Source organism: Lagenorhynchus albirostris, chromosome 2 (assembly GCF_949774975.1).
Source record: "Lagenorhynchus albirostris chromosome 2, mLagAlb1.1, whole genome shotgun sequence".
NCBI lineage: Eukaryota > Metazoa > Chordata > Mammalia > Artiodactyla > Delphinidae > Lagenorhynchus > Lagenorhynchus albirostris.
The window spans coordinates 180,602,611-180,626,920 of NC_083096.1; the positions used below are offsets into that span (position 1 = coordinate 180,602,611).

Consider the following 24,310-nt stretch of genomic DNA (forward strand, 5'->3'; position numbering starts at 1 on the left):
TATATTTCAAACGCAGACATCACTGAGCCAGCGCCACTACACGGGACCTGAACTATTTTAATTGTAAGCAACTGCCTTATCCTAGAGAGGTCTGACTAGTTAAATTTACAAAGGCAAGTAGCTGCTTTATTATTATTTTTTTAACAAATTTCTCCTTCAGTGACTATCCATGGTTTTCAATAGGTGAGGCTTCAGACCTTTTACAGGGATAAGGTTTTGATTTAGGAAAAACTCACAAAAACTCAATTCTCCTATCACCCCAGGTTGGCAGACTACAGCCCATGGACCAAATCCAGCCCAATGCAGGTCTGTGTATAAATACAGTTTTATTAGAACACAGTCACAACCATTCATTTTTGGATTGTCTGTGGCTGTTTTCATGTTTCAGGGGTAGAACTAAGTACAGTGGTTCCCCCTTATCCATGGTTTTGCTTTCAAGGTTTCAGCTACCCATTTGTCAACTGCGGTCTGAAAACAGTAAATGAAAAATTCCAGAAATAAATAATTCATGAGCTTTAAGTTGTGTGCTGTTCTGAGTAGCATGGGGAAATCTCGCACTGCTCCACTCTGTCCCGCCTGGGATGTGACTCATCCCTTTGTCCAGCGCATCCACACTGTATACGCCACCTGCCTGTTAGTACAGGAGAAACACAGTGTGTGTGTACACGTATACATAGCATTCGGTACTAGCCATGGCTTCAGGTATCCACTGGGGGTCTTGGAACGTATCCCCCATGGATAAGGGGGAACTACTATATTGCAACGGACACTTATCATCTGGCCTTTTAAGGAAATGTTTTTGGACACTTGGCTTAAAATATAGTGAATAAATATTACCGTCAACATAAATGTCGTGATACGGGAAATGATCTCTCCAGAGACATTAGAAGTTTGAGATTTTTTTCTGAAGCACGATCTTTTCTCTGAAATCTTGCCAATGACTAAATACAGTATGAGTGTAAGGTAAGAAGGGAGGGTGTTGGATGGAGCTGAGTTGATAGAGCTAACCTCCATGTTATATTTTGTCACGTTAGATTTTAAGTGCATCTTCTCTTAAGACAAAAGTTGTCAAGTTAATCTAAATTCAAGTGTGATTTTGGTGAATTCAATTCCTGGCTTTTAAAAACCAGTTTTCTGCCAGTAAACCGTTTATTATAACTTAAGATGTGTTACAGTTACGTCTTCATACTTAGAAATCAGCATCACATTCTAAAATCTCACGAACACTCATAGTGTTCGTTGAACACCCACTCACTATCATTTCTTTAAAACACAAATTCTCTCGGAACGTCCACTCTTGACTGCAATATGGAATATACAGATTTCGGACACTTCACACCACCCTGTCTTTCTTCAGCGCTGCCATTAAATGCTGGAAGTCAGGTTTGTTCCCTATTGGATCATGAATGTCCTGAGTTGGTTCAGAAAGGGCAGCTCTGGGTACTGACTTACCTCACGGCACCAGGGAAAGGGAGAGTTAGAAAATGAAACTATGTAACTCTAAACAAGAAATAGATGAGTTAAAAGAAAAACAACAGTATTGCCAGTGAGCCTTTTTCCTTTAGAAATTTTGACACGGCAGTAGTCGAATTTCACGTGGCAGATTATTTTCATCGCAAATAACCACTTGCTTAAGGCTTTGTTCTAGTGCAGGCTTGTTGAGATTTAAACTTGTCCCACCAGCCACTGTTTTTTTTTACACTGAAGGCTTCTCCCACCAAGTGCTACGCATGCCCTGCAGTGGCTTCAGAAGGCCCTCCCTTTCACTTGCTCATGCATTTGTATGTCTATGGCTGTATGTGACTGTTTTCCTGTTGTATAAAGTAGCAGTGTTAGTAATCAGGGTTAGTTTTTATCTTATTTCATTCGAAATGGATGTGAAACTTTACGGGCATACCTAGACTGCAGCCCCATGCAAGCAAGCAAAAAGCAAAATATTGAAAATGGAAGATAAAGAGAAACTGGCTAGCAGGCAGCTAAACTCACCCTTTTGTACAGCCTATGGTCCACCAGGGGGCTTTGGACAGTAAAACAACACCAAAGAGCTATTAGCATGTGAGGGTCACAACAGAAATCTTATAAATAGCTTTATTTCAACAAAAAAGACTATAAAGGTTTCCTTTTTTGGTTGTTTTTGGAAAAAAAGAAAAGGAGAGTGGTGGTGGGATATGTGAAATGAGCAGGTAGGAAATTCACCAATTTATTTTTCAGTCTAAAAATGTTGGGGTCCATGACTGAGCAAAATCCTTAAGGAAATGGGACACTTCTTATTGATTCCTGAAGCCACTTCCTACCTACCTTTTCTGAGAGGGTGTCATATGAGGTTTCCTATTTTAATGCTTCTAGGGGACAACACAGATGACAGTTTCTCTTAAAATAATATTCAATAACCCAGAATGGCAACAGGGTGACACTCATTCTAGGGAAAATGAGTTCAAACTTCCAGGATAGATTTTTCAGGATTTCTTCAGGTTCCTTCATTGAATATATGGGAATGGAAAGTGAATAGTGACCTTACACAGTCAGTAGACAAAGGTTTTATTCCAATTTGCCTGCACATTTTTCTAGCATCTGGAATATCAAAGGGCAAGTAAAGAAAAGAGCCAGTAGGGGTCATTGTTTAATCCCAAATAATGAACAGAAATTCAGATCCATAATCTGATGCTCTCTTCATAAAACAACTTATTAGGTTCATGAGGATATTACTGGTTAAAATACGGACCAAAGAAAGGCAAAATCCTCATGAAATGCTTTTCTACTTGTTTACAAAAGGAGAACTCTAAAAACATGAGTGAGACGATTCCTTCATTCAGCCTCCTGTGGGAAGCAGCCTTTCAGCCGTTTATGTTTTGCTTAAATATCTTACCCTCTCAATTCACTCAGTTCACCAAATGTAAACATGGTAGGCTTTGGCAAAAAAAAAAAAAAAAAAAGAAGAAAATGAACATGGGACTTTCTGTAGTTTTGCTCACAATGACCAAGGTGGCATTACCTATACATATTTTCAAAGTTTGAGGATAAGACCAGAAGAACCAAGGAGAATTTAACTTGTGAACATTTGTTTGACGGGGCTTAAGGAAGAGCCACGTGGAGGCGATTTCCTCGAAGATAAAACCTGCTAGGAAAGTGTTAATCACAGACTCAGCAGTGCTGGATTGAATCCTCCTGGGTTTTTTGTTTTGCAGGAGGAAGAGGAAAAGGGGAGAAGAGTGTGAGCACGTGTGAGAATATATGGCAAAGGGTCCAGGTAAGGCCTTGATATTTTCACCAAAGGAAGAAAATCAACTCCTCTATTTGGCTGCAAGTCCCCTACGGCTAAGTCAAAGGTATGAGTAAATAATAAGGAAACAGAGACTGACTTTGGTAAGGCCTGGAGGATTCATTTCATTACGTCCTGGCCATGTCGCATATTCTGATATGCATTTCCTAACAAGACTTGCTATTTCAGAGTATTGATATGGGCACCTCATTGCTTAGCGTCACGGGGAAAACCCCATCACTGCGTGGTGGAGAGGAAACGCTCTGCGGAGGAATACGGTAAATGTGCAGGAGCTGCCCTGGCAGCATTCTAGCTAGAGAACACCGTATATAACCTAAAAAATGTTCCTTTAAAAGTTTTTATCACTGTGCATGTGTGGTTCTGTCCACATTCCCTTCCATGGTCATGTAAACGAATTATTTTGTTAATTTAAGTAAAAGTGCACACAAGTAGCCAGTTAACCCCTAGTAAGTCTCAAAGTTAGAATACTGTCAAAGTTAGCAAGTAGACAGTTTGAGGGGAAAAAAAACTAAAGTGAAACCTCTGAGAATCAAACTGCACCTGGACACTCGGGCTTTGGGTACAATTAAACAGGAAAGAGGAAATCAGACATTAAAGAGCTTGCTTTCAAGTTTGGGTCTGTAAACTGCATCGCTCCCGATGCACAGAGAAGCGACAAAACTACGTGGAGAGCTATCTAAACACAGCTCAGTCGGCCAATGTCACAGTGGTCAGGCTGGAATATTAACCCAAGCAAAGAAAAGAAAAAACACGGTTCACCAGCCCCCAAAATCTGAGTTAAGGACCTCGTCTTCACCAAGGCATCCCAAACTCAGGAAAACAAAGAGAAACTCCCCTGGCGTAGCTCTGCAGGAAGATGCTGGGGTCACCGGAGCCCACTTCTAGTTGGAAATGCGCCTCTGCCTCGGCTGTGTTTCCTGCCCTGCCCAGTTTCATTCTGACCACCTCTCCTGTTTCTCATCACAGACTAGCTGGAATTGATCACTTGATGGAGGGTGTTAGCTCTGACACGGCCAGTAGAGGGCACCAACTATTTAGTGGAAATTCTACATCAGAAAATTTGGATGGCATTAGTGGTGTCCCAACCTTTCCTTCAGAATAGAAACTCTGTGTCTTTTCTGTTGGGACACACGTTAGCACAGTAAGGGTTTAGAGTGAAGAACACACTGCTAAAGAAAAATCTGGAATGAAAAGCCAGTCTAAGTTGTCCTCGCACCCAAATTAAAACAAAAACACTGGCATGATCTCCGTGGTTCAATCTCTACACAGCATCGTCTGGAACAGCGACCGGTATTCTTATGGCAGCAACTCAGTCCCTAGTTAAAGAGTTCTGTTATCCTAGTGTCATTTGGGACGTGTACCCTGATTATTTGTGGGGGATTAGCTTCACCAAGGAGTTCATGAGTGGTTAAGGCGATGAGGGTGGTTTTATTATTCTCGACGAGGAACATGTCGGGATGAGGGTTAATGTACCTGTGGCGACAGCGGCGTAGAAACCTCATTATTTTTCGAGCAGCCTGGTCCTGCTTTTTGGTTAGCAAACTGCTCCTGAAAAAGCCAGAATATGAATTACTGTCACGAGAAGCTGTAAAGCCTCATGTGCGAAAGTTGAAAGCAGGTCAGCGGCGAGAGAAAACCCTTAACCAAACAGCTCATGTGGCAAATCCAACAGCACAAGCCTATTTTATGGTTCTGAGTCTGGGCATCACTGGGGGAGAAGGAAGGAGGGGATTACAGACACTTTCACCTACTTGGAGGGAGATAATAGAAAGACTAAAGATAAGATGTCCTGTAACTGTTCTGCCCCAAGTCTTCATAAGCTCGTTTGTTCAAAAAGGCATTAGACAGACTTTCTCGGTTTAGAAATTGATTCGCCTGTGTTTGCTGTTCTCTTTGGACTATTATTTTCTAAACTTCTTTCGTCAGTGTATTTTCCGGTGCTAGAAGTTTTTATTACACTCTTCAAAATGGAGTGGCTTAGTACTACTTACTCTCCCAAGGTCTTAGGTATAGAAACGCTACAATTTAGACGGCTATATTACAGTGCCACCTTTCTGAGTAGGAACTGTGGTCCAGCCAGACTCTGATACGAGGTGAAACTGGGTGGTGGCATCAAAATGATTGGATGGGGGGTGGGGAGAGAGAAAGGAGACACTAAATAGACAAAAACAGGCAAAGAGGACAGGTGTAACTCTATGAACACGTGACATCTCGACTGGTATGGGAAGAAAAGAGCTGCAAGATGCTTTACTCCTTGTACAGGCCTGCGTGTCAACAAGGGGCAGTTCTTTGGACTCAGTTGGGGTTCTCTTGGCCGCCACGAATCTTGACCCACCTGAGTTTCTGCTGTACGATGACTGCCGTCCGCCGAGCCTGCCGTCTCCTGCCACACTTTTTATAACTCCGGTAAAACTTCTGGATCAGCACAGCAGCACGCCGGCTCTGCTGAAATTTTTTTTGTTCGTAGTAACTTCGGAATTTGCTCTGGATCAGGATGGCAGCCTGTGTCATCTTTTTATAAAGTGCATACTGCAGGGGGAACAAGAAGAAGCACAGCAGTAACAAGGGGGGCCACGCAGGCCTGGGTGTCCTCTGAGCCCACCAGGTGGGGACGGCAAGAAGGAAAACTTTTCCCTTTCTTTTCATATTCTCTGGGGGGGCATCATTAAAGAGGCAAACTAGGCATCTTTTCACCTACCTTTCCAAAATGCAAAATGTTACTTTAAGGGTTTCCTTCAGACAACGCATTGATTTAAATGTGGGTTTTTCCCCCCAAATATCAAAATTGTTTGCCCTTTTTGGAAAAAAGTTTTAATGGCAATAAACTGAGACATTTAGGAATCGAAAAAGTATTATTTAGGAGGTAAAACTTGAAATGTTGAAGACGGATATTTCCTATCCAATTTGGAAACATTTTAAATTAACCTCCCATTTTTAATTGGATGCCTCCCAATTCCTGCCAAACACAAATCTACTTAAGCAGTCAGCATCTGATTTCTAACTAGCATTCCCCTCGACAAATTTCTGAGTTACAAGGTCCCAAATACAAGGCTTATCATGAAACGCTGACACCTTTAAGCCATTTTAACCTGCAAAAGATTAATGCTCATAAGACCGACAGCGGGGTGAAGCCATGAAACTTGGAAAGCGGCCCCGGAGCCGGGGACGGCTTGGGAGCCAGGCCCAGCACCCTCCGGCCAGCTTGCCGCAGAGATGGAAAGTGAGGCATGAAGGCACGGTGCGGGGAGGATGGGTCCTCTTCCCTATCAGAGTCCAGGCAGGAAAAATGCAGAGCTCTCCAGATTTTAAAAAAGACTATGTCCAGATTGCTAACGACACAGACTACAAGTCTGGGGACAGGAAGTCACAGAGAAGCGCTTTGCTCACAAGAAGGCGACTTACCATCAGAGGGACAAGTATTCCTCAGAAAATCCCTGTGCCTAAGTATCTCTCTGCATGTATGAGGTGGAGTGAGGAAAGGAAACAGACACAGGGCCCTTCTGCAAGAGTCCTGTTTAGTCTTGTCTGACCCGCCTGACATTTTCATTTGGCCAAAAGTCTTTTAAGACAAGGACGCTGCATCCTACAGCGTTTCCATCGCCTTGACCCATGCGCTCTGCATAGTCAGAACCTCCCGGGCCACGGTGAAGCACGACGGGAAAAAGGGAAACGTGGGTTCACAGGGTGGCTCACAGGGTTCACGGCAATTGTTCTGGATGGATTGTTTAGATGGACACTGGCCAAGAAAATGTCCAATGACTGTTACTGCTGAAACCCACTGCAACGGCATCACCACGTGGTCCCCAGAGGATAGATGTGCTGTGGTGAGGTGGCCGGGCGAGGGGGGTATGCCTACGGAATGACCGTGCCATCTTAATGGCCCCTTCTTGTAGCTGGTGATGGGTGTGAAGTGTGTGACTCTGGTGGAATGGTTTGTGAGAGGACTTGGGTGTATCATTACCTTCAAGGCTATCCATGTCAGCTTGGGGGAGAAACAGAAAATACAAGATTAATGTTAGATTGCCGAATAGAAGGAAATGAAAAACCAGAACCAGAACCAATGAAACTCCCAACCGAAAAAAAAAAAAAAAAAAAAAAAGGAAAAAAGGCAACCTGGCTATCTTCATGCCTTCCATCTTCCAAAATACTTGTCTTATATTTGTCAGTATTTTTTTTTAAATGCCTTCCGACTTTCTGGTTGTAGCCAACACTTCTTTGGGAGGGGATTAAAAAAAAAACCAAACTCACGTTTTGGAATTAATACCTGCTGAAATCACAGACTTGAAACTTGATTCTGAGTATTGCTCGGGCTAACAACAAGCCAGGATGGTTCCCTGCTGGGGGGCTACAGGGACTGTGGTGTCAGCGTTTACACAATAAACCTTCATTTCCTGGGATCACGAACTCAATCGGCTATAAGCTAAAGAGGCTCCCCGCCCCTCACCGTTAGAGCTTAATCCTAAAGAAACTTGAGAACATGGCAACCTGAATCAGACAAATGCTAGAAATAACAAGAGAACAGAATCCTGGATTTCTGTGTGGCTGGTATACATTCCTTAAACAAAAATGTAAGACCTACCGAAAGCACAACCTAATAAAAGGTTCTAGAACCTACTGACAGGACCGAGTTTTATTGTATGAACCGGTCAGAACTCAATTCGGCAATTTTTAACATTTTATCACCACCTGGGTGGTTAGAAAGGTCTAATATTTACTTAATCTCTCTGAGCCTCAGCTTCTTCATCTGCAAAATGGAAATAAAATTGTTGACTTCAGATATTTTTGTAAGGAGAAAATGAGATGATGAGCATAAAAGATCCAGGACGTGCTAGGTGCTCTCTTCCCCATTGATGGGAGCTACATGACCCTGCAGGTAGTTTCAGAAACAGCAATACTGCACGAAAGAGTAACTCAGATACTCTTCCTGCAACACTTAACTAAGGAATACAAAACAGTCTGGAATACAAAACGGTTTAAGATATTCTGGGCGTCTTCAGATTTTTACAATTCTTCGTTTTAAATCGGATAAGAAGAAGCCAAAAGGAAAAACCACTAAGGATTATGTAATGTATATAATTCAAGGTCAACGATAACAATTAGTATTTACCTACTCCAATCACCATATTAAATTCCCTTGAGTTCTTTAATTACTAAATAGTTTATAGGTAAAATGACTGAGACACAGAGCCTTATTTCAGACACAAATAACTTCCTCTGTATCAGACCAACGCTGCAGGCAGGTGATACCACTAAGAGGCCAACGATCTGAACAAAAATTATTTTGCGGCATTAGTTGCAGGTGGCTTTTTGTTTGCTTGTTTTTGTTTTTTTCCCTTCTGGAACATTTCCCTTTGGTTTTTCTTTTTTTTTTTTTGCGGTACGTTGGCCTCTCACTGTTGTGGCCTCTCCCGTTGCGGAGCACAGGCTCTGGACGCGCAGGCTCAGCGGCCATGGCTCACGGGCCCAGCCGCTCCGTGGCATGTGGGATTCTCCCGGACCGGGGCACGAACCCGTGTCCCCTGCATCGGCAGGCGGACTCTCAACCGCTGCGCCACCAGGGAAGCCCCTCTTTGGTTTTTAATCAAGGCAATTCAAAGTCAGTCTTTGGATCAGGCACTGGATGTTGTGCTCTTTGCCAAACCACACACCAGCCCCCCCCCCCCCAGGCCTGTTTGGATGCTGTATGAATAAGGCACGTTCCCATGGCGACCCAGAAGCTGGCTCACCTGTTTATATTTTCTGTAACAACGCTGAATGACAGCTGCTGCCACTTCCTGCTGCTCCCGCAAGGGTCGGCCCTTCAAGGGAAAGTGAGGCAAGAAAAGAAATAATGATGTAGTATGAAGAATGCAACTTTCCCAAGACTTAAATGGAATCATGACTCATTTAATTGACTTTCTCAGAACTGAGACCAGAGGTTTACCAAAATGCAGTGATAAGTTAGTATCAGGATAAATTAAAAAAATGAATTTACAGAATAACTCTCTGATTATTCCTGCTTCTAAATAGAACCATCATATTTGGATGTTAGGAGGCCTAAAACAATATTCATTTTCAAAGTATTTAAAGAATTAGGTATTGCACTATTTGTCCTTATAAATTTCTGCTCTCTGCTGTCTTTCCTAAGATAACACCAAGTCCTCTACTTTTGTTTTTATTTATTTACTTTTGGCTGCATTGGGTCTTTGTTGCTGCGCGTGGGCTTTCTCTAGTTGCGGCGAGCGGGGGCTACTCTTCGTTGTGGTGCACGGGCTTCTCATTACGGTGGCTTCTCTTGCTGCAGAGCATAGGCTCTAGGTGCACGGGCTTCAGTAGTTGTGGCATATAGGCTCCGTAGTTGTGGCTCTCGGGCTGTAGAGTGCAGGTTCAGCAGTTGTGGCACACGGGCTTAGTTGCTCCGTGGCATGTGGGATCTTCCCGGACCAGGGCTCGAACCCGTGTCCACTGCATTGGCAGATGAATTCTTAACCACTGCGCCACCAGGGAAGTTTGGGTCCTCTACTTTTGGATCAATGATCGATGGCTCGTAACACCTTCTTAAGAAGGTCAGAGACTCCTCTGAGAAACTGTGGAAGGCTCTGGACCCTCTCCCACCAAAAATGCACTTTACCATAAAATTTTAGGACAATCAGTCACCAGGCCTCCAGCTAGAAACCCCTGCTCTAGGTCATAAATTCCTTGCGGCAGAGGTGTCAACTTACTTTATATTAATTAGATAATAAATATCCATTATTATTACCAACAGTCAGTTCAGATGGTGACAACCATCACACTACTTGTCAGTTTTATTTCACTAAAGCTTCTGACAATTATTAATAATCTCATGGGACCTAATTAATAATGTCAAATAACAATTCTATTGATTCAGAAGAAAAAAAAGGAAACAGCATATGTTTTGGTTTGAACGACTCTGACTTTCCCGACCTTAAGAGTGTCACCGCATCAGGACTCTGTTGTCTTTTACCTTGTACTTCCGGAAAGCTGTCTGGACAAGCCTGGCCGCTTCATAGAGTTCTCTCTGTTCGTGATCAGACAGAGTCAGCTGAGCAAATTCATTCTCCACCTTCTCACTGGTAGACGCACTCAGGAATTCAGACCAGTCTGCGGCGGAGGGAAGGCTGGGTTTCTCGAAAGCTATTTCACTGACTGGTGAGCCTACAGGGCTCAGGCTGGTATTAGAAGAAGGGGTTAGAGGCTCGTTATATGCACTTCTGAAACAAGAGGAGACACAGGGGAGAGAGGCTGGTGATTGGTTTGCAGGATGCATTGCACGCTGGTCAACGAGACAAGATGGTACCTACTGTGGACCATGAGGGATATGCCTTCACTCAGTCCAGAGAGCTGCTAAGCAGACTCTGAATGTCCTTCAATTAGTAACTTCACACTGAGCACCTGTTATGAGTTTAGTACTGTGCTAAGTACTATATCCACTGAGTCCACTATCCAATCGTGAAACTTCAGTTGAACTGGCGGGGGAACACCAGGATACATCATCTCCTGCGCTCGGACGTGGGAAGAAAAATCACGGGGGAGGTGAGGACATGAGGGGGCCTTGGAAGAGGCAATGGAACTCGTCTTAACGCTTCCTTCCTTCCTTGACAAGGCCCTTCATTACACGGAACTCCTCCGATCCAGTGGACCTCCGGAGCCTCCACGTAAACCCAGGAGCTCGCCCTGGGGAGTGGCCCACAAACACTACTGACCTGATCTGGGCGGCGTTTGGCAGATGGTCCGCGTCAGCTAGGTAACCGGCCAGCCAGCTCATCGTACTGCTGATGGTGGCCGCGTCTGTCCTCTCCAATGCCGGGGACTCGGTGGGCACAAAGTTCTCCTGCTTGATCCGCTCAGGGGTGGCTTCGATGATGTGCTCTGCCAAGGTCATCATGTTCACCTGGGGCCCAGAGGTCACAGAACACTCCGGTCAGGGTGGCACCTTAGAGGTTATCCAGGCCTACCCCCACTCGCCCCACCGTGGAAAGAAAGAAAGGGGAGAGGGCGGGCTTACACCTCAGTCCAGTGCCCTCCCATCTCATCGTAAGGTTTCCCGATTCACCTGAACGTGCTGAGATCCCAGATCTGATTACCTCCACATCACAGTTTGGTCCCAAACCTTACGTCTTCGAGAACGTCTGGCTAGTGCCTACTTTCCACTCTCAGCTAGGATCAACCAGTTAAGGATGCTATGACTGGGCGGTCCTGGTCATATTATTGTAGTGACACTACTGGTTACCTGACCACCATCACCCCATTGTGCCTTGCCCAGAGAACCCCAGTTTTGTAGAGAGCAGCAACAAGCCAACATCCAAGGGACAGCTCGTGACTGATACAAGCCAACTATCCTAATCCCCTTCTTGGTTTCCCACCTTCTGTGCACCAAGGAGGGGAGGATCCGTGACCCACTTCTGGACAGGAGCCTGCACAGAAGTCTGCTGGGTGGGCTCTGGGCAAAGGTTTTGCTTTCCTGATGAAAGGTATCGATGCACCTGGCCCTTTCCCCCTCCTCTTCCTGCTCTGACTACAGATGAGCTCCAGAAGCTACATTACAACCATAAAGCAACAAGCACGAAGACGAAAGGCAAAAGAACAGAAAATCCAGAAAAAATCCTGGTCCCGGATGGCATTATTGAGCAACTGAACCTCTGAACTTCTGTGAGAAAAATAAGTCATTTTCTTATTAAACCCCTGGAGTTAGGTTGCTGATACCTGCACCCAAAATACATTCCTAATGGATACATTTAGGAATCCTCAAAACTAGTCTGGAGTAGATATATTTGGTCAGAATCAGAGATATGACCTTGTTTTTAAAAGTTTCCTTGCACATCTCTTGAAAATGGAAGTTGAAATATAGCAGTTTAAGTTTTTAAGTGAATTGAAAATGTTCTGAAAGGATCTATACAAAAATGACAAAATGCTTATCTTACAACATGCGTGAACCTGAAAAACATTATGCTAAGTGAAAGAAGCCAGACACAGAATATGACAGGTTATGATTCCATTTATACAACATTTCTAGAAAAAGCAAAATTCTGGGGGAGAGAAAACAGATCAGTGGTTGCCCAGGGCTGGTATGGGAACAGAGGGTGACTGCAAAGGGGCACAGGGAACTTTTGGGGTGTGATGGAAGTGCTCTAAATGGGACCGCGATGATTGCACAGCTGTATAAATTCACAAAAGTTCATTACACTGGGCACTTAAAGTGAGTGAATTTTATGGTATGTAAATTACACCTAAATAAAACTCTTAAAAACACTTATCTTGGGTAATTTTCTAAATTTTCAACAAAGAACAAGAATTATCGTGACAGGAATAAAAATGGAAACATTTAAGGAAAAAAATATCACAGCTTTTCTTTTCCTTTTATATTGGCTCTCTTGGTTTGTGAGTCAAACAGGAGGAGGTAAGTCCTACCTTGATTTTTTTTCATGAAACTATTAAAAAGTGGAATTTCTTGAGACTGAAGCTTATAACTATCTGTAGTCACTCCTCTCCCAAACCCTCTATTTTATAAACACGTGTCAGTGTAAGAACACCTTAATATCATAATAAATGCAACATTTTGAGATACCAAGTAGCTGGTTTTTCATTGTGATAGCTACAAAAGGCAATGGAATTTAAATGACTTTCAGGTTTTTTATTCAAATCATGTTGGGTTTTTATTTAAATTCTCTTTGGGTCCTAGTATATGAGCAGTTTTCATAAATGGTCTTGGATATCTAAAAAGAACACTGATATGTATATTTACTAGGTGTATTCATACATCTACATAATTATATATATATCATAAATATACATGGTCAAACTTTCTAATTGTATTGTCAATATTTTCATATCCTCTTCATACTTGAGCTGACAAATTTTGAAACAATTGTGTTAGTCTCACACTATGATTATAGTTATGGTTCCACGTTTCTTCAATCTTTACTTGCTTCAGTATTTAGAAGCTACATTGTTAGGTGCATAATGGCTCATTACAGTCATATCGTTTTGACAAATTTTGTATATATATATATATATATATTTGTGTATATATATATATTTGTATTTATATATATATATTTATATTTATATATTTGTGTATATATATATTTGTATATATATATATATATTTGCCTTACCTGTACTTTTTATCTTTTTTCTTTTCATTTGTCTGTTATATCTTTACCTATCACATCATTTTCATTCTTTCTGTTTCATTTCATTTAAATTCTTTTACAAGCAGTATATAGTATATTTTGCTTCCTTTTTTTTTTTAACCCAATCTGAGAATCTTTTAATAGAATTAACAGTTTCCAAAGTGGGAATAAGTCATGTTTGAAAATATTCCTATAATATTATGTTATAGAGTATTATTTCTGTGGTTGCTTCTTTCTTTATTACCATTACTGAACTTTTCCTGAATGGGCCAAATTTTCTTTTTTCCCCCTTAAATGACATAGAAATTCTGTAGCCTGTTTTAACACTACCTATTAACTTGACATTTCTAACAAGCATAATTCAGGCTACACATATCTATCAATATAATAATTGGAACAAACTTTGATTTTCCCTGGACAGGGGAACTGCTTTGATACACTTTTACCTTCCTTTCCCTACCTCCCTGGTTTTGTTAAAACAATTTAGAATCTTAGTTCTAGGTTATTTTTTGAAACATTATTCCTCTTTTATTTAAAGAATTGCTTATTGTGCAACCACACTATCAATAATTATTCAGAGATATCAGTATTACTGGTTTTACTGTTCACTCCTCCATGAACTCTGGCTTGCCATTTCTTGAATTATTTCATTAATTTTAATTGTTAATTTTTTCATTTGGCTAAAATGCTTCTTTAGACTGCTGCTTTTTTCATAGGTATGTGGTCTTAAATTAGTAAAATATTCTCTGAAGTTTCAGTGAAAATATAAAGTAGATTTTTTTTTAGGTTATTTTCTATTTCCTGCATCAACTGTTTCAGTAAGGGCCAGTTGCTCTAAAGCTGTGCTATCCAATGGCTATTCAAACTTAAATTAATTAAACTTAAGTAAAATTAGAAATTCAATTCCCGATTCGCACTGAATACATTTCCAATGCTCAGTACCACACATGGCCACTGGCCACCATATTGGACAGGGCAGACATAGAATGTTTCCATCACTAAAGAAAGTTCTGGTGGACAGCACTGTTCTAGACGCTCATCTTAGTCCCCCTCTTTTAAGCTGCTGATTTTCATAGTCTGGTGATTTATTATTATATGTTTATATTTATAAATGTTGTTCTAGATTGCTCAGAATTAATATCTAGTATGGGCTCCATCAGAAATTGTTTAAAACAGGGCTTTAACTATGGCAGGTCAAATCCAGCTAGCTAACTGTTTGTGTAAATAAAGTTTTATTGGCACATGGCCCACTCATTTGTTTAATATTGTCTAAGGCTGCTTTTGTGCTACAAAGGCAGACTGAATAGTCATGACAAAGTCTGTATTGGCCACAAAGCCTGAAATATTTACTATTTGGCCCTTTCCAGAAAAAATGTGCCAACCCCTCATCTCAAATATTATTTGATTTCCTGGGGAAGGCCTCCCCACAATTGTAGTGGTTGGTAGATCAGTAGTGCGGCGCCCACCACGCACCAGGGATGGAAACATACTGGTAAGCGTGCATGATTCTTGTCCTGTGCTAAACAGTAGGGGCTGGTAGGAAGGGTCCCCTGGGGTGCAATGAACAGGAGTGTTTTAGCAACCAGACCTATCTAGGAATGCTGTCTGGGATACGAGATCCCCATCATTTCTACAGGCACAGGTGCCCTAGTGAATTTCTTATGGGAGTTTTCTCCTTTTATATTTGTTTTGGATTCTGTCGATGGGAAAAGGGAAAGAGAGGAAGTCAGACACATGTTCTGAGGATGCTCATTTTTGTCCTCCGCATAGAGTATATTTTAATTAATGGAATTTGCTTGTTTAAGAGCCTAACCTCAAATTTACTTCAGTATGTATTCTCCTAATCTATAACAACTGTGATGCCCTAAAAGGATCCTGGATTTATCATAAAAGCAGTCAATTATCAGCTTTGGGGATATTCCACTGCACCTCATGAGAGCCTCAGACGATATATGCCTTTACAGGGGCTAGATGCTTGTTGTGCTTATCAAATCACTTACATCATTCAAATTCTACCCACAGGCCTCCTGTTTTAGCCATTATCAGGCTGTGACTCTAACTAGTATTTAAACGGCAAAATCAGTCACCCTGGATGCAAGGAGGGAGCAAAAGACTTATTGTAGGAGTTTTGAGGAGCTGGTACAAGGCTCTACTGAGATCTGGGTCCCTGGTATTTAGGCCCTGTTCACAATGCTTGACTCACAAGTGAAAATGTGGCCCAAGTAAAGAAGACACGCCAAAATTCTTATATATAAGCCCAGACTTCGAACCCTTCGCCGGTGAGAAAATGACATGACCTCTGGAAATTGGCAGTAAAGACCAAGGAAGCTAGGACGGATGGACCAGCCTCTGCAGGTTTACCTTCCCCACGCTCACCTGTATATCATCCATGGGTTGTGAGCACTCCTCACTTTCTGCACTATCACGGTAGGACCCCAGCTCTGTGTTCACCACCTCTCTGTTAGCCATCATCAGGACACTCATTGGTTCCCGTGGACGCACCTGTGAAGGTGTTGCATCCTTTCCTACACTGGTCCCCTTCGGATTTCCAGTCACCTGTACTGTAGACACACCAATGTAAAGATCTTTGGAATTCCACTTTACTACCGGCTGAGATCCAGAGGCTTGGAATCCTGCAGTCTCTGGAGTGGGAGGGGAGATTTCCCGGCTGTAGTCCCTCACTCCTTCACTGGGGCTGATTGTCTCGGGGACAGACTGCTTAGAACTAGGGCTCTGCTTCCTGATATTTGGCTGTTCCAGACTCAGTGCAGTGGAAAGCAGCTTCTCCTGCCTCGCCTGGAAGTACTCAGGGTTCAATTTATGCTTTTTGGGAGCTGGATAATCTTTGTGGCTCTCACTGCTGTAGTAATTAGAGGGTTCAGACCGAGGTCTTCTCAGCTCTGAAAAGTACAGTAGAAAGGATAGTCAGGACAGGCGATACAATTAGGAATCCTAAAGAATTAACACTTTCTCTGTGCCTGAGAGACACAAAGCGCAAAGCCAGAACTCAAGACATGTCCCTAACATTTCAATATTCCCCAGTAGCATATACTATATTCAGATAATCCTCCTCCAAAATCTGTAGTTCTTTCTTGCACAAACATAGATTTTTTTTTTTTCTACTTTCTGCAGTTTTGGGGTGGGATGGGCCAGGGGAAGCACTAGGCATTCTAATAACTAAAAGGAAAATTAGAAACACTAAAAAGAAAAAAACCCCAAACCCTTAAATGTACGTGAATATCCTATGGACTTTCCTGAGGGTAGCTGTACGAAAGCAAACGGGAAATCTGCCAAGTTCTGGGATGTAATCCTTTAAAGTGTTTACCTGGATTGGTACTTGCAATGACGGTGACTCCTTTGGGTATTTCTGGGGAGTGGATTGTTTCGCTGTGCCACTGGGTCATCCAGCTCTCTGCACTGGGTTCCTCACTTGCAGGACAGTGGATTCTGGGGTTCTGGCCAAGCTGAGCCTGCTCGTCCCTCTGCAGGTGCTCCAGACACTCTGCTAATTTCACATGACCCCTTGACCTGGCAATTCCCAAAGGCAGCCTTCCTAGAGAGTCCGGAATAGAGATAGCCCGACGGTCCCACTTGTACAGCACGACAGCTGCTTCTAAGTGCCCGAGAGCACATGCCCACATCTGAAAAAAGAGAGAGACAAAGCGAGCTTCCTCAATACGAGTTAAAAAACGTATTTGACTTTTGCCACTGCTGCCAATTGACTAATTGGTCCTTGGCACCGATCTCAATGGGGGCCATAAAACGTTACCATTACAAAGTAGCTCTGATACATGTCGTATGTTCAACGAGGGATAATACAAAGGGAACCAAGCACATCCCTATGCCAGCCTAGAAAAACAGTTCGGGGAATAAATGAACCCATTTCTTACCAGAGGAGTACAGGAGAAGTGGTCCACATTCAAGGGGTCAACCTCCAGTTCCAAATCAATGCTATCTGCATGCTTTGTGCTGGAACGAACAGCACCAGAAATTACTGCACAATGAATCCACGTTAAAAAATACCAGAACGTTATGAAACCCACAGAGATGAAACCAAACTGGGCGTCTCACATTCCTGGCGTGAGGAAATAGCGTCCCAGACTCCCTAGGGTGCTCTGGGCTCTCTGTTTTGCCAGAGGCCCAGGGGAAATAAAAAGTCCAATGTTGGGCTTCCTTGGTGGTGCAGTGGTTGAGAATCTGCCTGCCAATGCAGGGGACACGGGTTCGAGCCCTGGTCTGGGAAGATCCCCCATGCCGCGGAGCAACTGGGCCCATGAGCCACAACTACTGAGCCTGCGCGTCTGGAGCCTGTGCTCCGCAACAAGAGAGGCCGCGACAGGGTGAGGCCTGCGCACCGCGATGAAGAGTGGCCCCCGCTTGCCACAACTACAGAAAGCCCTCGCACAGAAACGAAGACCCAATACAGCCAAAAATAAATAAATAAATTTATAAAAAAAAAAACAAACGTCCAATGTTTAGTTCAACATCTCACTCAGGACTTCTCGGGCAGAAGTTCATAGAACTTCTTGGAACTGTCCACAGAGAGAGCCCTTTGCTCTCAGGCTACCACACTCCCCGAATAGCCAGATTTCCCTCCACCACTGGACACCCTAAGAGGAACGCCTGCTGAGGGGTGAGGATGACAGCGTCCGTCTGGCCCCAGCCTTACCGCCATTTGATCAGGGTCTGGATGAGGGTGGCGTAACCCTGGGCTGCGGCCAGGTGGAGGAGGGTCATTCCACGGAAAGTCTTTGAGTGGATCAGATGCTTGGACTTTGCCCAGCAGGCCCGGCTCATCATCTTCTCGCACACGACAACCACGCGGCTCTCAAAGCAGCTCCCCAGGGTCCCGGGGCCAGACGCGCACTGTAATGAAATGGCACGTGTTCCGATCGGAGGACCAAAGGCCCTGTACCAAGTCAGCATTCGGATGCCAGGGTGGGAAACCAGTGCGTTATGATTTGCAGCGGAAAACGGGAAGCATGAAGCTGAAAATAAGACATCTCGAAAGGGAGAACAGAACGTGCTGCGTCCAGCTCAGCGGCACATGTCCGCAGCCGGGCACACGGTAATTTTCTGTAACTCTAAGGACGTCAGAGTCTGTCTGCTGCAGCTGACGCTCTGATTGTGAGCTTCGTGCTGATCCAGCTCAGGGAAAGTATATACTGCTAAAAAGAAACGAACAGAAAACGTGGCCCCAGCCTCCCAGCTGAAGTAAACACTGCAGGCAGTAAACTGTCAGGGGAGAGTAAGGCAGGGTAACTTATGCTTCCAACACCGGCTGCCTGGAGCTCCTGACTCCCCTGCTCCTTCTGAAGGAGAATTAAGTCACTTAGATGGGGATTTTTCTCCCTAAAGAAGCACTTAGAAATATCCAGTAATACATTTGCAACAACATGGATGGACCTTGAGGGCATTACATTAAGTGAAATAGGTCAGAGAAAGACAAATACCGTATGATGCCACTTACATGAGGAATCTTAACACACACACATACACACACACACACACACACACACACACACACACACACATACACAAAAGCCTCCTGACTTCATAGATACAGAGAACAGCCTGATAGTTGCCAGAGGTAGGGGGAGGAGGTGGGAAAAATGGGTGAAGGGGGTCAAAAGTTATAAACTTCCAGTTATAAAACAAATAAGTCCTGGGGATGTAATGTACAGCATGGCAACTATAGTTCATAAGACTGTACTGCATACTGGAAAGTTGCTAAGACAGCAGATCTTAAAAGTTCTCGACACAAGGAAAAAAAGTTTGTAACTATGTGTGATGATGGGTGTTAACTAGGCTTATCATGGTGATGATTTGGCGAAATGTATACAAATACCGAATCACCATGTTGTGCACCCGGAACTAATATGATATTATATGTCAATTATATCTCAATTGAAAAAACAGATTTTAGGGCTTCCCTGGTGGCGCAGTGGTTGAGAGTCCGTCTGCCGATGCAGGGGACACGGGTTCGTGCCCCGGTCCGGGAAGATCCCACATGCCGTGGAGCGGCTGGGCCCGTGAGCCATGGCCGCTGAGCCTGCGCGTCTGGAGCCTGTGCTCCGCAATGGGAGAGGCCACAACAGTGAGAGGCCCGCGTACCGCAAAAAAAACAAAAAAACAGATTTTAAAAAATCCAGTAATAATCCAGTCCTTTATATAAAACAAAAAGGACACTGGGGAAGGCATGAGAGACCTTGAAATTTAAGCGTTCTTGCTAACCACAGAGGCACACGAGAAAGAGAAATTCACTCATGTTAGCCACCTGGCTTTCTTCTCTTTTTTGTAAAAGGAGGTTGTGAGAGAAGAAAAATAAAATCAAAGTTAGGAACCTCAACAGCTTATCTGAGTCTCTGCTCCAGCACTTTTAGGTTTCACAACCCCCCGCCCCTGCCCCACCCCGAATAAGTGGCCCTTCTGGTCTAATTCTCCTCTCTGGTATTATTTTAAAGGTATTCTGTCCAGTTACAAACCCCACGAAATTCAATTACTACAGAAACACTGTTGCTCCTCATTGTTTTTTGTTTTGAAATCTGGAAAAAAAAAACGCCTGCAAAAATAAAAAGGCAGAGGATGGTTAATGTCACCCTCACTAGAACTGTCGTGACATGTTTAGAGGAGCACAGCCGGGCAACCCCGACCTTCAGCAGAATGACCTTGACTCGAAAGGCCCAGACAGACACATTCAGGGGCACGCGGAAGTCACTGGGTAGTGAGCAAAGAGGGAATTTCTTTGCATTAACAAAAACAGCTCCACCTCTATCACATAAGGTGGACACAGATGTTTATCGAAGCCAGCTTAAACTGATGAAAGAGTATTCAGTAGCAGTTAATATGGGATCAGACAATAGGCCAGTTGCCAGATAGTTGAGCTATAAAATGACACTACTCTCCATTCCCTTTATGCAGCCTTTGTTGGTGAAAGAAAAAGGATTTCGTGGGAATCTCTTACTTTAGCCATGAGATAGATAGTAAATAATGTTTACTTCTTTTTATAAAACAGTAGTATCAGGTGGACAGGAAGCCTTAATAATATTTTCCTTTGTGCCAAGTCTTTCCTTTTCCACTGATTTCTGAAGATAGGAGAGAAATAAGAAGGAAATTCCCGGAAAAAGGTTAGTTTCGGGGGTGTGGTACCGTATGCTTTGTTTTCATCTATTGTGATGAAATAGATGTGTTTCATCTATTATTAAAAATATTACTAACACTTGATATTTACAAGGATCATAAAACTCCAAATGTTCACTTTAAAATATAATTGTTCAGAAAAAAATCAACATTCATCTTGAAGAGAAAGAGGGGGAATTATTTGAGGTTTTTAGGTGATGTCTCGGTGGTGGAGGTAAGAAACACCATCAGTCCCTTTAAATTCATTCTAGGGGACTTCCCTGGTGGCGCAGGGGTTAAGAATCTGCCTGCCAATGCAGGGGAAAACGGGCTTAATCCCTGGTCCGGGAAGATCTCACATGCTACGGAGCAACTAAGCCCGTGCGCCACAACTACGGAGCCCACACTCCTAGAGCCCGTGCTCCGCAACAAGAGAAGCCACCGCAATGAGAAGCCCATGCACTGCAACAGAGAGTAGCCCCCACTCGCCGCAACTAGAGAAAGCCTGCGCGCAGCAATGAAGACCCAACAAAGCCAAAAAAAAAAATTAATTAATTAATTAAAAAAAATTCATTCTAGGGCCTCCTGAAAAATAATTTCTGCCTAGGAAACTTCCCCAAAATGAAGCTCCTAAATGAAATTGACATAAAGCCTTCAAGACTAATGGGACTCTAAAATAATATTTGATGATTTCCCCGTACCTGACAATAATAATGCGTTCATCCCGGAACTGATGAAAAAGCATTTGTAACAACGACAGAATGTATAGTGTTCTACTATTCTGCACTGAAAAATTACAGAAACAGTTTCTCTGGGCCCCTATAAAACAATTATGTTTTCTATTTATACTTAAGATAAAGATAGAACACAAAACACAAAATAGGTTCTAATTGAACTCTGAGCCCAGCAAATCTGAGTCATCTCTTGGCCTCTGTTCTGTCACTGGATGCCCGCCCTCCCGCTGTCAGATAACCGCAGTGAGTTCTGAGATCAGTAAGTGATTCAAGGCTTAGGAAGGTGAACCACTGAGAAGCCCCACAGTCCAAGGCTTCTTCCCTAACACAGAGTTGAATACTCAGAAACACAGGGACTGCAAAGCACCCCCCTGCCTCCTGCCTCTTCCAGGAAGGGTGCCAGCAGCAGCAGAGAAGGGACTTGTGATCGACAGCCTCGCACATCAGTAAAACATCAGACACCGTGAAAGGCGACAGTCCGCGCAGACTCGTACCTGAGCTTGGCTTCCTCCGTTCCCACTACCGCTGCCCCCTCCGCTGCTCCCTCCTCCGCTCCCCTGCTTGTGCTGCTGGGACCCGGTCATCTCAGCCATCCTCCTTTCCATCTGCTCCAGTCGCTCAAGGATGGACATCCTGAACTGGTTATCTAGGGCAGAACAAGGAAGAGTGAGGTTGTGTTCTGGAAGAAGGGCCATTATCACGTGGCCTAGGCGAGCCTGCAGGACGGGCATCCGAGATGGCCACCGACCCAACCAAATCACCGGGCTTTGCCCAGGCTGGATTTCTCCAGCGCGGTAGTGACCCTGACACTTCACATAAGACTGCAGCCTCGACAGCAGCCCAAAGTTCTCAGCGAAAGGAACAGAAAACCCCTTTTTGTCAAGGTCCTGGTTTCAGGTTCCTGGACCTCATTTCTTTGGCAAATTCCCCAATGGAAACCTTGAAGAGAGATCTGGTTGAAAGGCCCCTAGAGCAAACAAATGAAATGAATACAATTTAATTTAAATCACTGGAAGAAAGCAATCACTATGGGAAAGAAGAACACACACAACCCCACACAGATACAGATATCTAGATTTTTTTTTTAAGTAGTATCTTTTACCCACACACTGGAAAAAAAAAAAAAAAAAAGATTTTCTGATCCAGGCTCTAGCCACAGACACACACATACATTAGAGCTGGGATTAGGTAAGAGCAAATGCAAAGGCCCTGAGGCAGAACATTCCAGGAGCAGAAGCCATGTGGCTGGACCACAGCAGAGAGAAGAGCAGAAGATGAAGCTGGAGAGGGGGGTAAGGACCAATCAGGACACAGTTAAGAACACTGGCTGTGCCATATGATGGTTGTGTAACTTTGAACAAAACCTCTGGTGTCTCAGTTTCCTTAACTTTTTTTTTTTTTTTTTTTTTTTTGCGGTACGCGGGCCTCTCACTGCTGTGGCCTCTCCCGTTGCGGAGCACAGGCTCCGGACGCGCAGGCTCAGCGGCCGTGGCTCACGGGCCCAGCCGCTCCGCGGCATGTGGGATCTTCCCGGACCGGGGCACGAACCCGCGTCCCCTGCATCGGCAGGCGGACTCTCAACCACTGCGCCACCAGGGAAGCCCTCCGTAACTCTTAAATGGGGATAGTAACTGTCCTTACCTCCGAGGGGTGTTGAGAGAATTTAATGAAGTAACAGATGAAAATGCCCAGGACATGGGTAAGTCCCAGATAAACGTGCCAGCCATCAGCATCACCTTGTGGCATGTGAATGAAATGTCTTGGGAAATTGATCAAACATCTGTGACAACATAGTTCTTCCTCAAAATTGCTAATGGAGTCACTGTTTTCCAAATACAGACAACTGAATCATGAAAAGGAGTACCCTCGGGGAATATTTTATCAGCGTTCCTTGCCATCCTGACTGTAAATCCTGACACTAGTGGGTAAAGCGTATCGATCCTACGAGAGATTAAAAAGTGGACGGAGCTAACACTTACCGAATCCGTGCCAGTCACTGTGTAAATAACTTGACAAATGTTAACTCATTTACCCTCACGGCCATTGTGTGAGGCCGGTCCTGTCACTGTCTTCATTTTACAGATGAAGACACTGAGGCATGAAAAGATACCTGGCTTCTCCGTCTCCAGGACCCGGAGCTAAGCCCCCATGTGACAACAGGAAGGGAAACTTATGGGAAGAGAAGATGCACAAGGATTAGACGGACTTACCCGAGGGAACGGAACTTTTTTCTCAAAGTAAAAAGATAGTAAATACGTTTTCAATTCGGTATTGAAAACGGGGAAGTTTTCAATACCGAATGTCAAATTGATCTCACTTCTCTAAACCACAAAAGCAAGAGGAGGTAGACTGCTTTTCAAGAATTGTGGTATTTTCTTAGTAAGCTATTTCCAGGAACATGAGAGGAAAAACTCCTTCCTCTTTATAAGTGAAAGGTAACGTCTCTCTGTTCCAATTTCATGCAGACAGGTGTGACGAACTCTGAGGACCCTCTAAGCATCTCAGTGGCACAGCCACGGATGGGGGAGTAACCCTGAATGGATCTGCTTGTGATGCACTGGCCATGGCCGTGGTCATCCTGTGACCACTAATGGAAAACAACGTGACTTCAGAGTTGATTTTAGAATCCTTACTCCATGCCCTCCTCATTAGATAATGGAAATTTTGTAGAATGTGGGACTTCTCCATCTGGAGCCAACTGAGGACAAAGAATTTTACCTTTCAAAAAGAGTGTGATCCGGGCTTCCCTGGTGGCGCAGTGGTTGGGAGTCCGCCTGCCGATGCAGGGGACACAGGGTCATTCCCCGGTCCGGGAAGATCCCACATGCCACGGAGTGGCTGGGCCCGTGAGCTATGGCCCCTGAGCCTGCGCGTCCGGAGCCTGTGCTCCGCAACGGGAGAGGCCACAGTGGTGAGAGACCCGCGTAACGCAAAAAAAAAAAAAAAAAAAAGAAAGGTAAGAAAAAACGAGTGATCCCAAGTGGAGCAGCAGTTATCCTTCGTGGTATGTTTATAAATTCTCCCTGCTTCCTGCTGATCCTGCT

General features: G+C 43.9%; 1 protein-coding gene across 2 annotated transcripts in view; it reads right to left on the reverse strand.

Moving 5' to 3' along the window:
* The window catches only part of CAMTA1 (calmodulin binding transcription activator 1), an 893,482-nt gene that overhangs the window by 10,342 nt on the left and 858,830 nt on the right, over window positions 1-24,310 (reverse strand). The window contains exons 12-23 of one of the 2 annotated variants that reach the window (XM_060141561.1): window positions 21,761-21,912; window positions 18,083-18,279; window positions 17,304-17,382; window positions 16,739-17,054; window positions 15,790-16,313; window positions 10,984-11,171; window positions 10,245-10,491; window positions 9,007-9,078; window positions 7,242-7,262; window positions 5,616-5,809; window positions 4,754-4,828; window positions 1,987-2,017 (exon numbers count right to left, since the gene is read on the reverse strand). In XM_060141561.1, coding sequence (XP_059997544.1) covers window positions 1,987-2,017; window positions 4,754-4,828; window positions 5,616-5,809; window positions 7,242-7,262; window positions 9,007-9,078; window positions 10,245-10,491; window positions 10,984-11,171; window positions 15,790-16,313; window positions 16,739-17,054; window positions 17,304-17,382; window positions 18,083-18,279; window positions 21,761-21,912 — 2,096 coding nt within the window. The remainder of the gene's footprint in view (window positions 1-1,986; window positions 2,018-4,753; window positions 4,829-5,615; window positions 5,810-7,241; window positions 7,263-9,006; window positions 9,079-10,244; window positions 10,492-10,983; window positions 11,172-15,789; window positions 16,314-16,738; window positions 17,055-17,303; window positions 17,383-18,082; window positions 18,280-21,760; window positions 21,913-24,310) is intronic. The other variant, XM_060141563.1, reaches the window with a different exon arrangement.